We start from the raw sequence: 18,436 nt of genomic DNA, 5'->3' as shown, positions 1-18,436 counted from the left end.
TCTTATATTTCAAACTGAACAGATAGACAGACACACAATACCTCTTTACCAGCCCCAACCATAAGAATACAATACAGAATATGTAAATTGCATATATTACAATATCTCTCAAAAGTATTATCAATATAGCTACTATTGTAATTAGTATTCTGTTCCCATGATATTGCAGTGTGCTATCCCCAAGATATATATTGTATAATAATGCTCTATCTATACCACTCATTACACAAACACTGGAATCAATGCCAACCAATTACATATTTTTTGTAATGTACTCCATGTTCCCCATTGAGTCTCATTAAAAGATGCAGTAATGATCACAATGAACTGCAAACAGAGAGTTTGCTGTAGGTTTTTTATTTATGCATTTTCTTGCACTTAGATTTTTTGGGCCACCAATGATGTTTAAATAAACATCTTTATTTTGCATTCAAGCCTCAGTTTTGCATTTTTGACATGGGGCTAGGGCCGGGACAGCTATAACTAGTTTGATAATAATCCAAAATATTCCAGATGTATGAATGGTAAAACAGGCAATTTTGACATGAGAAAAATAGGAGTCTGTTTGAGGTTAGAAATTATTTCATAAAGCTGATACAGTATGTTGTCTTGGCAAAGGTACTCCTGCATCCTTGCTATCACAGATCCTTGGGACGTCCCAACCCCATTGAAGTTGACATTTAAAATGGTTAAGGTTAGGGTTAGGTAAGGGTTATGGTAAGGGTAGGAGTTAAGGTTAGGATTAGGGTTAGGATTTAGGGTAGGGACGTCCCCAGGAATCCAGATAACATTGACCATTACATTTTCCATTGCCATAATTTTGACATGATGAGGACGCCGTAGCAACCGAAGCACATGCAATTTGTGCTGTAATATCATTCCGTTATAAAATATAGTCTAAATCTTTAAAAAAACATCTTTATAGAATGAAACTTCACAGTATTAACACATAAAATATAAGAATTTGTATATTAAAAAATATTGTGTTGTTGTGTTGAGAAAGTCTTGTCGGATAAATAGAATTTTTACATTTCAGTGAAAATAGTCCGGCTATATAAAAGCGCTTGTCCTCCTCCACATAGATCTTTCCAGTCGCATGTTGAAGTTTGAGAAGGATCATGGCTAGCGACTCTCTTGATTACAACAGGTAAAACAAAAAAGGAACTTGTTTCATTTACAATTATTGTCACAAATTAAAATGACATGTATTTATAGATATGCGTTTTCCATGCATCTTGCAGATATTCAGAGGAAATTAGGTGGTTTACGCTGGACCCATTGGCATTCACTTAGCTAACGTTATCTAGTTAATGTTAGCTACTTTAAATATCTGCGAAGATGGCAGTATACATCCGACTCGTGTAGTTTCGTGTAACGTTAGTATGCAAAGAATATGCAGTAAAATATAGTAGTTACCAAGACATCACTTGTACATTTAACTGATGTAATCAGACCTATGACTAATAACTTTTGTTATCCTTGGCCTAGTTCCAGCTTGCTCGGCTAAACTAACGTTAACTTGCGACGCACTGAGTTGGCTGGCCGTAGGATTAAAATACACATTTATAAGGAAAGAATATTAGCGAATAATGTGAGTTCATCTTGTCGAAATTCGGGGGCATGTCAGCCTCAACTGAGAATACCGTACGAGACACGTGCGCGCCCAACCAACAAAGTTGGTGAAATTGGACAGCACAGGCCTAGCTCAATAAAGCAAGTCATCTATAATTTTTGGACGAAGTTTTAAATACTGGCATACCATCTTTCGGAACTGAAACTTGTTATCTGTGTAAAACTTTTTGTCTTTTTACTGTATCGCACATTTTTTTAACTTCCCACGTGGCTAACTTGGGGTTTCCTGTAATTGATTCAACCCTTAACTATTTAAGTGAATTAAGTTTTTTTTGGTTTCTCAGTTTTTCCATCTCTGACCTGACCCTTATTTCTCCAATAGTTCAAGAGATCGTGAACATGATGGGCCTGAGGGGATGGAGGCTGATGCCGTCATAGAGGTATGCTTAGTTAGTTTACAATAGAGATCTGATTGGTTTAGTCAGTCCATGTAGTCATTGGTCTGAAAGTTGACCTAATTCTTTTTGAGTACCACTTGTTATAGTGGATTTCAGTTCTGTTGGGAGTGTTGAGTGAAATGATGGCATTTCATCTTTCGGGACAGACCTGATAATGGTGACAACTTTTAATACTGATCACTCAAACCTCAAGCGTAGGCCTGCAGTTAACTCAATGTCATCGAAACAATGTGTGAACAGAATACTCTTATTGTGCAGTGCATCTAAAATGAGATTAGACAACTTTGAAGACATGGCCCTGAAGGAGACACTCTTAGGGGTATCTGAGTATGGGTTTCAGAAGCCATCAGCCATTGAGGGCAATCATTCCTTGTATCAAAGGTATGCAAATCAATGGCTTGTTGATAAATATACTGAACAAAAATATAAAATTAACAATTTCAAATATTACTCAGTTACAGTTCATAGAAATCAATTTAATTGACATAAATTCATTAGGCCCTAACCTATGGATTTCATATGACTGGGCAGGGGCGCAGCCATGGGTGGACTTGGATGAGCGTAGGCCACTCACTTGGTAACCAGGCCCAGCACGCAAGGGCTTTATTAGACAGAAATACCCACCAGTGAAAAAGCTGGATGTGGAGGTCCTGGACTGGTGTGGCTACACGTGGTCTGCAGTTGTGGGTGGTTGGACATGGTGCCACATTTTCTACCATAAGTGTTTTAGAAATTAACATTACACTATCTGGCAAAAGCTCTGGTTGGCATTCTTGCAGTCAGCATGCCAATTGCGCAGTCAACTTGATGTCTGCCATTGTGACAACTGCACATTTGTGGCCTTTCATTGTACCTGGCACAAGTCACACCCGTGTAATTATCATGCTGTTTAATTAGCTTCTTGGTGTGCTCACTAAAGGCTGTAAATTAAAAAAAATATGCCCAAATTGAGTAATGCTTTAAAATAGGTAGGCATTTTCCGTCATCTTATTTCTTATTTCAGCTCATGAAACATGGGACCAACACTTAACGTGTTTATATTTTGGTTCAGTATAATTGCAAGTTGAAAACTATTGTCTATTGATTGACAAGATGCCATACCATCTTTCGGGACTGACAGCAATGGAGAACTACCCTTTTTAGTATTACTGATCACTCAAGTCAATTGTCACTGGACAAAGCGGGATTTAAATTCTGTTCATGAACCCCTTTTCCCTTCGCAGGCTGTGATGTCATCACCCAGGCATGGTCAAGACTGCCGCGTTTGCCATCTCTATCCTGCAGCAGCTGGACATAAAGCAGAAAAGGACCCCAGCAGGGAGCTAGCTCAGCAGGTATGCCGTACCTCAGGTCTGGACAAACTTACGTGTTTATCAGACCGAGGCGGCATATTCGGACAATCTCAAACTAAAAAGGTATATTTTTCGTGCAGAAACAGCTAATTGGGTTAAATGTGACAGTTCTCTTTTAGGATTGTTGTAGTCTGTCCATGACTGCAATGGTCTGAAAGTTGACATGACTACTTGGCATGGGATTTCTGTTCTGTAACAAGTGAGTGAAGTGATGGCATTTCATCTTTCGGGACAGACCTGATAATGGTGACAACCTGTTATACTGATCACTCAAACCTGTTTAGTCCTGTATAATGCATTGGTGCCAAGAGCAAATTGCCAACGGAGTATTTATTTGGTCTGTTTTCTTAGATCCAGAAGGGGGTTCTGGCTCTGGGGGACTACATGGGGGCTGCCTGCCATGCCTAAATTGGGGGCACTAATGTCCACAACGACATGCTGATGTGGGAACTCCAGGCCGGGTGTTTGATATGCTTAACAGGCGGTGCCTGTAGGTACTTATATCAGTGTAAGTATCTGATTTGCTCGTGTTCAAATGATATTGTATTTGTCACATGCACCGAATACTACAGGTATAGATAGACCTTACTGTGAAATGCTTGCTTATAAGCTTTTAGCCAACAATGCTGAGTTAAATTAAGAAATGTATGTGTATATATCTTGTCCATTGGCATGCTTTAGATGTCTTTTCGTTTGGCTTGACCACGGTGCAGATTTTTACGTTTGCCCTCTTACTTACAGTTCTGAAAAGCATCAAGATGTTTGTCCTGGACGAAGCTGATGAGATGCTGAGTCATGGCTTCAAGGCTCAGATGAGATCTTCCAGACACTGAGCACACGTTCAAGTAGGCCTCTTGTTGTATATTGCCCATTTTACTTGTAAATGTGTTTTGATTTCCAGGTTCCATTCTAGAGCCTTGCTTCAGAAGTTTAACCTTGTTGCCACAAGGCAATCAACATGGGCTTCTCTCTGCCCCAGTCACCCCACTTCCATAAAAAAGAACTGTGCTAAAATTGCAGAATCCAGGTAACACTTGGTTTAGGCAATAATGCTAGCAGAGTATTGTGTGGAAGGAGAGCATTTTGCACTGTGCCGGAAAAGAGTTGTGGTCGAACCTCTTTCTTAATGTTCGTTGACCTCATGTCTCAAGGCCCAGTGCAACAGTTAATCAGACTTAAGATGAGTGCATTTCTTCCAGTTGTGATTTTTACTAATGTTTCTTCTATCGCTGCGCAGGTGGTCCTCCTGTCATCCACCATGCCTACTGATGTGCTGGAGGTGACCAAGAAGTTCATGCGAGAGCCCATTCGCATTCTGGTGAAGAAACAAGATCTTGCCCTAGAGGGTATTAAGCAGTTCTACATCAATGTAGAGCGAGGTGGGTAGCGTTCAGAAAATACGTGGCTCTCTACGTGTGTTATGACATGTAATGCCATGTAATTTAATTGTGTGTTTGTATTTAACTGCCTTAATGTTGCTGGACCGCAGGAAGACAAGCTGCTGCCATTTGTAAATGAGTTTCTGTAGTCAATGTGTATAGCGTTTCCCTTCTTTTTAAAGCACCCTGCTAAAATTGTGAGGGCGAAGCCTTTGGGCTTGGCTCTTGCGGTCATGTAAGCATGGGTACACCAAGGAAGGACAGTAAAGCCAGGGTTGAAATGAGGCTTTGGCGGACCTCTTTCTTAATGTCCAGTGCCCTTTGTCTCAAGATTCTGTGCTACAATATTTCTGGAAACTTTCCATTTAGAAGTGGTTTATGTTGTAAGGCTAGTCTGGTCGGTGAAATAAGTTGTTACCCTCACATTCTTCCAGGAGTGGAAGCTGGACATTGTGACCTGTACGAGACGCAAACAATCACTCAGGCAGGCATCTTCCTCAACACCAGGAGGAAGGTCGGCTGGCTGACAGATGCACTCAAAGGACTTCACCATCTCTGCTCTGGTAAGACCATCAAACATTGCTCCCTGAATTATAATGCTGCTATAATTACTGTTGTGTTGGTCATGGGGTTGTTTAAAATGCAGGTTGAAATAACGTACTTTGTTTTCCAGCATGGTGACATGGACCAGAAGGAGAGGGATGTGATCATGAGGGAGTTCAGGTCTGGCTAAAGCAGAGTACTCATCACTACTGACTTATTGGTGAGGGTAGAATCTCACTCTTATCCAACTGTAATGAGTGACTTGTTATGGTTACATGTAATTATTATCCCAAATGGTTTTTCTCTGCGACTGCCTTTTCATGGCTTAGCAGTAACACCTTTTGGGAGATGAAATGTCTGTTCTCCACCACGGGCTTCTCTCTCTGTAGGAATCTGTTACTTAAAGTCAGACTACATTTACAGTGAAATGTTTTGTAAATCTGATTGTTTAAACTTGATTCTAACTCGTGTTTGCTTTGATATCAGGCCCGAGGAATTGATGTGCAGCAGGTTTCCCTGGTCAGAAACTGACCTTTTACAAAGAGGGAGGATTTTATTCACAGGTATGTACAGTCCCTGCATAAATGGAAGATGTGCTCAGACTGTATTGTATTTGGAAAGCAGACCTGGACCTAAATATTGTTCCTCCTCCCCCATTTCTCCAGAATTGGTCGTGGTGGCGGTTTTGGCAGAAAAGGAGTGGCTATAAACTGACTGAGGAGGACAAGCATATTCTTCGGGACATCGAGATGTTTTACAATACAACAGTGGATGAGATGCCTTTGAATGCGGCTGACCTGATTTGAAACTGGGTGTTGAGGATTTTGATGCATTGCTGGCGGTTTTACACATTGTGTTCATTTGAGGAAAACGTCACTCAATGCTATCCTTGAATCAGACTTCTGATATGTGTAAGATGGTGGTCTCATGGACAGTTGTAGATTTTAACCTTGAGAGTTTGCTGGTTGAAACCACAAGCTGTGGAGACTAGAGGTCGACCTCTAGTGGAGACTAAACAATATTGTTCCTAACAGTAATTTATTTCATTGTACAATTAAGGTGTACAGGATTTCTTCACCATTTAGATTTACTATTGGACTAAAAGGTACAAGTGTAGTATTAAGTCTGCCAATTATTTTATGCTAACTTGTGTGCAATGAGGCTGCTCCAATGTTATTGATTTGGCTCACCTGGATGTTATTTTAGACTTAATTTAAGTGTACCAATCACGCTTTGTCAAATCCTCAGTTTGACTATTTTGTGGAATGTTTTTCCTGTTTGAACTTGTTTTGAGTCTAGCCATTTTCCCTAAAACTGAGTCTTAATTAAATATACTTGCTGTACTAAATGATACCATATTTGGTGAAGAACCTACTTGTTACTATGACACAATTGCATATTTGAGTCTAGACCAGTGGTTCCAACAATTAAGCTTGGGGCCCCCAAACCGGCTAGGGCTGCCTGTCTGCATGTGGGTTTGTAGACCTGCTAGCCACTGTTCAGATGTGTTGCCCCCATCAGTTTCCCATCCCCGGTGTATCTGATAATGACCCGTGTCCAATAAATTGTATTTGTTGCATGCGCTGAATACAACCGGAGTAGATCTAACTGGAATGCTTGCAGGCCCTTATTAACAAACAATTCCGTTTAAAGGAAATTATTTACTACATAAAGTGTGGCAATTGGTACTTTTTCCCACTACTGCCCCTCATCAATATACATAGCATAATGACAAAGCAAAAACAGGGTGACAATTTATAATAAATCACATTTACAACGGTTTTCAGACCCGTTGCGCAGTACTTTGATGCACCTTTGGCAGCGACTACATCATTGAATCTTGGGTATGAGGCTACAGGCTGGGCACCTGTTTTGGGGTGTAGATCTTACTGTGAAATGCTTACATAAAAGCCCTTTAACCAACAATGCAATTAAGAAAAATATTTACGAAATAAAATATCACAAGGTTATACCGAGGGGTACTGAGTCAATGTGTGGTGGTACACGGCTGATTAAACTAGTTGCAGGCTATTCGCTCATTGTGTGATGGCTTCGGTGGTTTTAGCATGTACGTCTTTGTGGTGCATACTCTTTTGTGCCACCAATACATTAATTGTGCTATAACGGTGACACTGCCCACAAACTGTTAGGGCCTACAACAGCAGAGCTTTCTTTTCACAATGGGGTGAAACCTTACGACTGCTACACCTGGCCATCAGCGGAGCCTTGTCTGACAGCAAAACAGTTCATTCAGCCTTATATACTACCTTTGATAAAACAAAATTAAACATGACTGACATGTGTTTTATAACTGACAATTGATGTTCATACTATGGCGTAAGGGGATGAGTGGAAAAGAGACTAATGGTAAATTTTGATTAAGAAATGAGCGAGCTAGGCCGGCTGTAGTCAACTATAACTTTGTTCAGCACTTCCAAGTCAGAACCGTAGGCTAAGGGGGGCATATAAGCAGACAATGAAAGCTCATGCAATATTGGTGCACATATAGGCTGTGCACCAAAAGATAGCGGCTTACTACACAATGTACACTTTCTTAGCTACAGTATACAGTCCCTTCAGAAAGTTTTCAGACCCGCTGACTTTACCCACATTTTATGTTAGATTTATTGTGCTTGTTTTTCCCCCTCAGTGGTGTAAAGTAATTAAGTAAAAATACTTAAGTACTACACAATGTATTTTTTTAGGATATCTGTACTCTTTGTATTTTTCCAACTTTTACTTTCCTACATTCCTAAAGAAAATTTATTTTTTTACTCCATACATTTTCCCTGCCACTCAATTTGTTTCATTTTGAATGCTTAGCAGGCCAGGCAAATTGTCTAATTCACACACTTATCAAGAGATCATCCATGGTCATTCCTACTGCCTCTGATCTGGCAGACTCACCAAACCCATGCTTTGTCAATTATGTTAGTTGGAGAATGTGGCTTTCTGCTTGGGTATGACGCTACAGGCTTGGAACCTGTATTTGGGGAGTTTCTGCCATTTTTCAATGCAGATCAAATCAAATTGTATTTGTAACATGCGCTGAATACAACAGGTGTAGACCTTACAGTGAAACGCTCATTTACAAGCCCTTAACCAATGATGCAATCTTTAAAAATATGAGTAAAGAAAAATAAATAGCAGCAGTAAATAAGAATAGCGGGGCTATATACAGGGGGTACCGGTACAGAGCCCTCTCAAGCTCTGTCAGGTTGGATGGGGAGTGTTGCTGCACAGCTATTTTCAGTCTCCAGAGATGTTCAAGTCCGGGCTCTGGCTGGGCCACTCAAGGACATTTAGAGACTTGTCCCAAAGCCACTCCTGCTTTGTCTTGGCTGTGTGCTTAGGGTCGTTGTCCTGTTAGAAGGTGAACCTTCGCCCCAGTCTGAGGTCATGAGCACTCTGGAGCAGGTTTTCATCAAGGATCTCTGTACTTTGCTCCGTTCATCTCCCTCGATCCTGACTGGTCTTCCAGTTCCTGCTGCTGAAAAACATCTCCACAGCATGATGCTGCCACCACCATGCTTCACCTTAAGGATGTTGTCTGGCTTCTTCCAGATGTGATGCTTGGCATTCAGGCCAAAGAGTTCAATCCTGGTTTCATCAGACCAGAGTCTTGTTGCTCAAGGTCTGAGAGTCTTTAGGTGCCTTTTGACAAACTCCAAGCGGGTTGTCCTGCCTTTTACTGAGGAGTGGCTTCTGTCTGGCCACTCTACCATAAAGGCCTGATTGGTGGAGTGCTGCAGAGATGGTTGTCCTTCTGGAAGGTTCTCCCATCTCCACAGAGGAACTCTAGAGCTCTGTCAGAGTGACTATCAGGTTCTTGGTCACCTCCCTGACCAAGGCCCTTCTCCCCCGATTGCTCAGCTTGAGAACAGGAAGGATTGGAGTGATGTTAAAACGTGAGGATTAGACTGGGACAAGGCACAGGGACTGCCTGTTAGCTGATATGTCACTCAAGACATTGTAGACAGTAGATGGGTAAAATATAAAAAGCAGACATTGAATATCCCTTTGAGCATGGTGAAGTTATTAATTACACTTTGGATGGTATATCAATACACCCAGTCACTACAAAGACACAAGCGTCCTTCTTAACAGTTCCCGGAGAGGAAGGAAACTGCTCAGAGATTTCACCATGAGGCCGACTAAAACAGCTACAGTTTATTGACTGTGACGAGAACTAAGGATGGATCAACAACATTGTAGTTCCTCCATAGCACTGATCTAATTCACAGTGTAATACAAAGTGTTATGTTTGGGGCAAATCCAATATAACACATTACTGAGTACCACACTCCATATTTTCAAGTATAGTGGTGGCTGCATCATGTTATGGATATGCTTGTAATCGTTAAGGACTGGGGAATTTTTCTGGATAAATAAGAAATGGAATTGAGCTAAGCACAGACAAAATCCTAGAGGAAAACCTGGTTCAGTCTGCTTTCCACCAGACACTGGGGGACGAATTCACCTTTCAGCAGGACAATAACAAAACACAAGTCCAAATATACACTGGAGTTGCTTACCAAGAATACAGTGAATGTTCCTGAGTGGCCGAGTTACAGTTTTGACTTAAATCTCCTTGAAAATCTATGGCAAGACTTGAAAATGGTTGTCTAGCAATGATCTACAACCAATTTGACAGAGCTTGAAGAATTTTGAAAAGAATAAATCGGCAAATGTTGCACAATACAGGTGTGGAAAGCTTTTGAAGACTTACCCAGAAAGACTCAGAGGTGTAATTGCTGCCAAAGGTGATTCTAACATGTATTAACTCAGTGCGTTGAATACTTATCTAATCAAGATATATTCATATTTTATTTTTGATTACTTTTTTACAAATGTTAGAATTTTTCTTCCACTTTGACATTACAGAGTATTTTGTGTAGATTGTTCACAGACGACAATTCCATTTTAATCCCACTTTATAACACAAAATGTGGAAAAAGTCTATGGGTGTGAAAACTTTTCTGAAAGCACTGTACAGATCACAATAGTACTGTTTCTGTTTGTAGCAATAAAGCAGGCAAGTTTGTATGGCCTTTAGTTTAATCTGTTGAATTTATCTAGGTGGATACGCACTCAGGCATGTTTGTATAAATTCTCCATATCTCTGTGCCTCTGTGTAAATTGGAGGCAGGCAGGTTAGTTATAATTATAGTCTGCCTCAGGGGCACTGAGTGAATGTGTAATTGGCTATGATATGGTAAATGCATGTATTTTGAGCACATCAACTTTGTTCTTTGACTCCCACGTTCACAGAAGTCAATGCAATTATGCTGGCAGGACCGCATTGGGAGGGTAGAGAGAAGACAAAATAAACTAATTGGACATTTGGATAGAGATTGGCTGATTCCACCTGGACCAGTTCTCCTGCATTGTTAAATGTTTTTCGGATTGAGAAGCCGTTCTTCCAAAGGACTGGAGAAAAACTGGTTGACCATTGTAAAGCTCCGATAATATCTTAAAAGTGATGCAAACAAGAAAATGGAATATATTTGGGTAGTTGAGTCACTCTGAACAGGACCTTTCAATGGCAAAATGAAAGTTACATGTGCACTGCAGTAGTACCTATGAATTGTGAGAGGTAGGTTGTTGGACCGTGTTTTGGGCCCCTCTTAATCATTTGTGTGAATTATTCTCGTTGTGCAGTCGCCTTGGAAACAGGCCAGATGTTTGGAGAACGGCTAATCCCAAAGATATTCCAACGCACCTCTTTCAGAACAAGTCGTGGGCCATTATACAAAGAAAATGCACAAATAGGAAAAAGGCCCACGAGAAAATATGCCCAAAACAGAAAGAAAGGGGGATTTTTTGGGGTCCGTGATTTTGGGATATCTCTCCCCTATTGAACTTGACATTTTAAAGTAAAGGTTAGGGTTTAGGATAGGGGCGTCCCAAGTATCCTTCATAGCACTGACCAATTTATTTGGTTTTGAACGATTCAACCAATTCTTATCTGACTTATGCAACAGATCAGAAATGCACTTCTTCAAAACTATTTGTGACTGTCATTATGGAGACAGAAAAGTCCCAAGTTTTAAAGTTTTACATCAACAACAATAGAGCTATAGTTTTGAGGCTACTGTCTCTGAGGCATGTATGACGTCATGCTGTAGCAATGGGCTAGATGCCTTTTCAACTCTCCCCCACAAGTCTTTGAGTCAGCCTGATCTGGAAAGACAAAAACATTTGAAGCTGATACACTACATGACCAAAAGTATGTGGACACCTGCTCGTCGAACATCTAATTCCAAAATTAATATGGAGTTGGTCCCCGCCTTTGCTGCTATAACAGCCTCCACTCTTCTGGGAAGGCTTTCCACTAGATGTTGGAACATTGCTGCAGGGACTTGCTTCAATTCAGCCATAAGAGCATTAGTCAGGTTAGGCACTGATGTGGGCAATTAGGCCTGGCTCGCAGTCGGCATTCCAATTCATCCCAAAGGTGTTCGATGGGGTTGAGGTCAGGGCTCTGTGCAGGTTTTTCCACACCGATCTCAACAAAACATTTCTGTTTGGACTTGCTTTGTGCACTGGGGCATTGTCATGCTAAAACAGGAAAGGGCCTTCCCCAAACTGTTCCCAAAAAGTTGGAAGCACAGAATCGTCTAGAACAGTGGTCGCCAGCACGTCGATCACGTCAAGGCATTCCTAGTCGATCACCAAATATTTCTGTAGAAAAACCAACAAACGATAAAGGCTTGCGCTCGTTTTTAAAAATCATATTGAGCTGTTGCCGGTAGGTGTACTAGATTCAAAAGTCCTGCGCACCGGGCAAGCAAAGTGTTCCCATGAGACAAGCTCCGCCTACCCGGCGGACCGGCAAATCTGTGACTAAATCGAGTGCACCTACTGCGCTGCCCAATCGGATAGCTCAAATCACCGTGGCTACAGAGCTTCCATGACCCTGGCTACAGCCAAGTTTAATAGGCTACTAGCCTACGTAAGATTTAATATATTTTAAAACCATGACCACAAAGAGACTGTCAACATACAGCAAAGAGCTGCTGTTTTTCTGAGTGAGTTCAAATTCAGGACTGTCACAGTTTTTATTCAAGACTACTTATTATTATTATAATAAGACTATTATGGTATCTTCCTTTTAACTTTAGCAAACCTTACTGTGTAACGACAGACAATGAGCCAATTGTGTCCATCCACAGTTAGTTTTAAACCACAGCAGCATAACCAACAGAATAACATAATTTTAGGCCAGAGAATCATTCTCTCAATTAGTTTAATTGAAGGAGATGAGGTAGTGGAAGCGGAAATTCACTTAGAATCCTATTTGCCATCCTTATCTCTGGATAGCATCTCCTTATTCATCACATTCAGTCTCTGCTCTTCAATACATGGTAAAGATATCAGGAACTGGACCACTGCTGGCCATATAGATAGACGGTCACTATAAAGCCATATAGATAGACGGTCACTATAAAGCCATATAGATAGACGGTCACTATAAAGCCATATAGATAGACGGTCACTATAAAGCCATATAGATAGACGGTCACTATAAAGCCATATAGATAGACGGTCACTATAAAGCCATATAGATAGACGGTCACTATAAAACCATATAGATAGACGGTCACTATAAAGCCATATAGATAGACGGTCACTATAAAGCCATATAGATAGACGGTCACTATAAAGCCATATAGATAGACGGCCACTATAAAGCCATATAGATAGACGGTCACTATAAAGCCATATAGATAGACGGTCACTATAAAGCCATATAGATAGACGGTCACTATAAAGCCATATAGATAGACGGTCACTATAAAGCCATATAGATAGACGGTCACTATAAAGCCATATAGATAGACGGCCACTGTAAAACCCAAAGTTACAGCAATAGATATGACTCATGCGTATCTTCCTCCATCAACACAAAACACAGGCCTTCCCTCCTTCAGCCTTTTCAAATGACGGGAGACCGATGAAAGAAAAATTTGGTACAAAATGATCCCTCGCTCTATTTTGGACCAATCACAGTACATAGGTTTACTGTACTACAACAAGGCTGCCTTGCAGGGGTAGCTGTTAAAGAAATACGGTCTACAAAGAAGGGTGAGTTTCACAGCTGTGCAATACAACCTCCCAAAGAGTCCTGACGTGACCCGTTTGACCTCCGGATTGGTGGCGGCTTTCCAGAGTTCGTATATGTCGGCCACGTGGCCGTGCGACGTCATCATCTTGTCGTAGATGCAAAGGTGGTAGGGCGCCTTGCCCTCACCTGAGAAGTACACATGCTCCTGCGGCAACACGCCCATGGCGTTGGCGCAGATGCCCATGAAGACATCGTCGATGTACAGCGAGGCGTTGAGGGTCAACGAAGCCTGGTAGATTTTGTTCGCCACGTCTCTCGAGACAACGTAACCCGCCCCTGCCGTGTAGTCCGGGTATGCCAACCACGGGTACATCTCGTATGAGACATAGTACTTGCTTTCCTTCCGGCGGATGGGTGGCGCGCCTCTGTGCACGCGACCGATCCAGAAGTCTGTAACGCCCTTCCTGTCTATGTCCTGAAGGTAGCGCACCAGGTTGGGCATGTGCACGAAAATGTCATCGTCAGACGTCATGAGGAAGTGGGCGTGCGGGCAGTAGGCGTGCGCCCACCGGAACTGTAGCAGAAGCTTGAGGGTTAGGTTGTGGAACGAGTCCACAAAGTCCTGTTGGATCAAGTCGCCATTCAAGCGGTCTTCACGGACAAGGTTGTCCTGGGTGCCCCCTCGGCTCCTCCGAGTATGGGCAGCTTCGTGCTGCTTGGGGAGGCCCAGCACAAAAACCACCTTCACAGTCACCCCCAGGGTCTGGCGGATGTAGGTCTCGTTGCCCCACGTCGACCGTATGGCTCGCCGTCTCTCGATGTTCTCTGGGGAGGACTTGACTAGCAGCAGCAGTAAAACGTTCTTCTCTCCTGAGCACTTATACGGGTGGTTGAGCAGGTAGCGGTGGTTGCTGAACATGTGGGCCTCCTGCCGCGGGATGGTGAAGCTCTTGTTGATGAAGGTGTAGCGGTTGACCAGGTAGTGGTAGGAGTAGGACTTGACGTGGCTCACCACGCTGCCATCCCAGCACACCATCACCACCGACAGCACCAGGCACGTGGTCATTAGCTGCAAGCACTGGCACTTGCGGATCCGCCGAAAATTCACAAACATACCGGAAAATTGGTTCAGTAAAATTCTGGGGTTCTTCCTCTGTCAGGTCTGAGCGGTGGTGTGTGTCAGAGTGTGTGAAAGAGCGGCTGCAGACGCAGTTGTCCCAGTGACTGTGCATAGCAGTGTGTGTGTTCCATCCTAGGGTTCCCACATGGAGCAGGAGGCATGGGTGTGTCAGGGAGAATCACATGAGGAGCCTCCCGGAAACAATCGCCTCCGTCCGGCAAGTCACTCACACTCCTGTTGTTACTGACTCGCACACAGCCGTCCTCATAGTTGCTCAGACTCATCCAGCATCCCCAGGGTGCAGAGCATTGCTCTGAAATGGAAGAGAGAGTACACGTTTTACTCTAATGGCCCAATGTGGTGAGAGTTAAGTGTAATAACATCCTCCTTAGAGAAAAGCAGACAAACAGATCAATCAACTAGTCTGAAACTGAATTTTACAATTTTGCCTTTTGGGTGTGTTAGAGTTCTTAAACATTTGGTAACTGTTTACGTTAGGCTGCTCTTCTACCTGTGTAGTTACTCTGTAATTTCTCTAACTAGAATGTATTAAGTTCTTAATAGAATGTTGTTGTTTAAAGATGCAATATGCAGAAATCGCTCCGCCATTTCCTGGTTGGTAAAATTCTAATAGTTTGCCTAATTTCAGTTGATGTGACAAAACAAGCAGTCATTGTGAAGAGAATCATTGTACCATCTAAACCACTGTGAAATATCTTTTCCATAACCAAAAATATAGTTTTTTCAGCTGTTTGAAGCTGGTGTACAAAACCCAAAGTAAAAGATGCAAAAACTAAACTAAAGGACAGGATGCATAGAAATAGCGAATGATGAGATTGAAAGCTCTATAACTAATATTTCTATGTGCATTTGTTCGGTCTCCCTAAAAAAGTTACATATTGCAGCTTTAATACAACATCATTACTAGAGCAATTACAACACAGGTACAAAAGCAACTTAATGTAAAGACTTACCAATTTTTTTTTTTAATGAAAAGTTGTAGTATTTACTCTTATTTAGCATAGCTTTTGCTTCTATAATCTCCATGCTTTTTTTAAGCTAGTCAGGCTAATTAAGTGTCATAATGATGAATTGTGGGGCCATTTAGTCATGCAGGCACACAGATACATGTTTCATTGTCCAAGCCACTGTATGTATGTTAAGGTAATATATATTGAGCTGTGTCTATTCTGACTGTGTCTAATAGTGTAATGGTCATAAATAGATTGCCTGCCAGGGCTTTCAAGGATGATTCATTACTGGGGAGGTTAACATGCAGTAGTGATGTCATTAACAAAACCAATAATGAAATAGTACCTCAACAAAATAGTATGATGAAATATATATACTGTGGGAAGAAAAAGTATGTGAACCCTTTAAAATGACCTGGATTTCTGCATAAATTGGTCGTACAATTGTATCTGATCTTCATCTAAGTCACAACAATAGACAAACACACTCTGCTTAAACTAATAACACAAAACAATTATAATTGTTCATGTCTTTATTGAACACACCGTGTAAACATTCACAGTGCAGGTTGGGAAAAAGTATGTGAACCCTTGGATTTAATAACCGGTTGACCCTCATTTGGCAGCAATAACCTCAATCAAACGTTTTCTGTAGTTGCGGATCAGACCTGCACAACGGTCAGGAGGAATTTTGGACCATACCTCTTTACAAAACTTTTAGTTACACAATATTCTTGGGATGTCTGGTGTGAACCGCTCTTGAGGTCCTGCCACAGCATCTCCATCGGGTTGAGGTCAGGACTGACTGGGCCACTCCAGAAGGTGTATTTTCTTCTGTTCTGTTGATTTACTTCTGTCTTTTGGGTTGTTGTCCTGTTGCATCACCTAACTTCTGTTGAGCTTCAATTGGCGAACAGATAGCCTTACATTCTCCTGCAAAATGTCTTGATAAACTTGGGAATAAATTTTTCTGTCGATGATAGCAAGCTGTCCAGTTGGGATGAAGTTTTGATGTTGGTGTGCTGTATCTTTTTTTTCTACACACATAGTGTTATGTGTTCCTTCCAAACAACACAACTTTAGTTTCATCTGTCCACAGAATATTTTGCCAGTAGTGTTGTTGAACATCCAGGTGTTCTTTTGCGAACTTCAGATGTGCAGCAATGTTTTTTTTTGACAGCAGTGGCTCCTCCCCTGAACACCATTCTTGTTTAGTGTTTTACGTGTTGTAGATTCGTCAACAGAGAAGTTAGCATCTTCCAGAGATTTCTGTAAGTTTTTAGCTGACACTAGGATTCTTCTTAACCTCATTGAGCATTCTGCGCTGTGCTCTTGCAGTCATCTTTGCAGGACGGCCACTCCTAGGGAGAGTAGCAACAGTGCTGAACTTTCTCCATTTATAGACAATTTGTCTTACCGTGGACTGACTTTTAGAGATACTTTTGTAACCCTTTCCAGCTTTATGCAAGGCAACAATTCTTAATCTTGGGTCTTCTGAGATCTCTTTTGTTCGAGGCATGGTTCACATCAGGCAGTGCTTCTTGTTAATAGCAAACTCAAATTTTGTGAGTGTTTTTTTTATGGTGCAGGGCAGCTCTAACCAACATCTCCTATCTCGTCTCATTGATTGGACTCCAGGTTTGCTGACTCCTGATGAAAAGTCTTCAAAGTAGCAACCCTTTGCCTTGAGAGCTTTGCACACTCTTGGCATTCTCTCAACCAGCTTCATGAGGTAGTCACCTGGAATGCATTTCAATTAACAGGTGTGCCTTGTTCGAAGTTCAATTGTGGAATTTCTTTCCTTAATGCGTTTGAGCCAATCAGTTGTGTTGTGAAAAGTTAGGGGTGGTATACAGAAGATAGCCCTATTTGGTAAAAGACCAAGTCCATATTATGGCAAGAACAGTTCAAATAAGCAAAGAGAAACGACAGTCCATCATTACTTTAAGACATGAAGGTCAGTCAATCCGTAAAATTTCAAGAACTTTGAAAGTTTTTTCAAGTGCAGTCGCAAAAACCATCAAGCGCTATGATGAAACTGGCTCTCATGAGGACCGCCACAGGAAAGGAAGACCTAGAGTTACCTCTGCTGCAGAGGATAAGTTCATTAAGAGTTATTGCAGCCCAAATAAATGCCTCACAGAGTTCAAGTTACGGACACATCTCAGCATCAACTGTTCAGAGGAGACTGCGTGAATCAGGCCTTCTTGGTCGAATTGCTGCAAAGAAACCACTACTAAAGAACACCAATAAGAAGAAGAGACTTTAGACCAGTGGAAATCTGTCCTTTGGTCTGATGAGTTCAAATTTGCGATTTTTGGTCCAATTGCCCTGTCTTTGTGAGAAGCAGAGTAGGTGAACGGATGATCTCTGCATGTGTGGTTCCCACCGTGAAGCATGGAGGAGGTGGTGTGATGGTGTGGGGTGCTTTGCTGGTGACACTGTCTGTGATTTTAACCAGCATGGCTACCACAGCATTCTGCAGCGATATGCCATCCCATCTGGTTTGCGCTAAGTGGGATTATCATTTGTTTTTCAACAGGACAATGACCCAACACCTCCAGGTTGTGTAAGGGCTATTTGACCAAGAAGGAGAGTGATGAGTGCCTCATCAGATGACCTGGCTTCCACAATCACCCACCTCAAGCCAATTGAGATGGTTTGGGGTGAGTAGGACCGCAGAGTGAAGGAAAAGCAGCCAATAAGTGCTCAGCATATGTGGGAACTCTTTCAAGACTGTTGGAAAAGCGTTCCAGGTGAAGCTGGTTGAGAGAATGCCAATTAGTTGATTTCCAGTTAAGTATCCTTTTTTTTCAAGATGATTGATGAGAAAAGTATCGTCCAACCCATCAGGTATCTCATGGCACACTCATATGCCATGTCTTGAAATATGCAAACAGACGGATTAAAAGTAGATTTACATTGTCATTTTTCTGACAGCCAACTTTCTAACTCTGCACATAACTTTTGGAC

General features: G+C 41.8%; 2 protein-coding genes and 5 non-coding genes across 7 annotated transcripts; 6 read left to right on the top strand and 1 right to left on the bottom strand.

The window, feature by feature from the left end:
- The first annotated feature begins 1,052 nt into the window (after positions 1-1,052).
- LOC139559645 (eukaryotic initiation factor 4A-II-like) lies at positions 1,053-6,912 on the top strand. Its single transcript, XM_071375818.1, has 10 exons — positions 1,053-1,147; positions 1,955-2,012; positions 3,254-3,445; positions 3,734-3,890; positions 4,124-4,227; positions 4,620-4,761; positions 5,196-5,324; positions 5,435-5,524; positions 5,791-5,867; positions 5,970-6,912. The coding sequence occupies exons 1-4, from the start codon at positions 1,119-1,121 to the stop codon at positions 3,788-3,790; spliced, it is 336 nt and encodes a 111-aa protein (XP_071231919.1). The 5' UTR covers positions 1,053-1,118; the 3' UTR covers positions 3,791-3,890; positions 4,124-4,227; positions 4,620-4,761; positions 5,196-5,324; positions 5,435-5,524; positions 5,791-5,867; positions 5,970-6,912.
- On the top strand, positions 2,143-2,213 carry LOC139560691 (small nucleolar RNA SNORD2). The gene has a single exon (XR_011672030.1). It is a non-coding gene; the product is annotated as a small nucleolar RNA SNORD2 (small nucleolar RNA).
- LOC139560693 (small nucleolar RNA SNORD2) lies at positions 3,113-3,188 on the top strand. The gene has a single exon (XR_011672032.1). It is a non-coding gene; the product is annotated as a small nucleolar RNA SNORD2 (small nucleolar RNA).
- LOC139560692 (small nucleolar RNA SNORD2) lies at positions 3,584-3,654 on the top strand. The gene has a single exon (XR_011672031.1). It is a non-coding gene; the product is annotated as a small nucleolar RNA SNORD2 (small nucleolar RNA).
- Positions 4,369-4,549, top strand: LOC139560688 (small nucleolar RNA SNORA81). Its single transcript, XR_011672027.1, has one exon. It is a non-coding gene; the product is annotated as a small nucleolar RNA SNORA81 (small nucleolar RNA).
- Positions 4,929-5,108, top strand: LOC139560689 (small nucleolar RNA SNORA81). Its single transcript, XR_011672028.1, has one exon. It is a non-coding gene; the product is annotated as a small nucleolar RNA SNORA81 (small nucleolar RNA).
- Positions 6,913-13,043: 6,131 nt separating the features above from the next.
- Positions 13,044-14,795, bottom strand: LOC139560053 (lactosylceramide 1,3-N-acetyl-beta-D-glucosaminyltransferase A-like). The gene has a single exon (XM_071376546.1). It carries the CDS (start codon positions 14,484-14,486, stop codon positions 13,335-13,337), a length of 1,152 nt encoding a protein of 383 aa, XP_071232647.1. The 5' UTR covers positions 14,487-14,795; the 3' UTR covers positions 13,044-13,334.
- Between the last annotated feature and the right edge of the window lie 3,641 nt (positions 14,796-18,436).

The sequence above is a fragment of the Salvelinus alpinus genome, chromosome 30 (genome assembly GCF_045679555.1).
Source record: "Salvelinus alpinus chromosome 30, SLU_Salpinus.1, whole genome shotgun sequence".
Lineage (NCBI taxonomy): Eukaryota > Metazoa > Chordata > Actinopteri > Salmoniformes > Salmonidae > Salvelinus > Salvelinus alpinus.
This window is presented reverse-complemented; position numbering and strand designations above follow the sequence as displayed.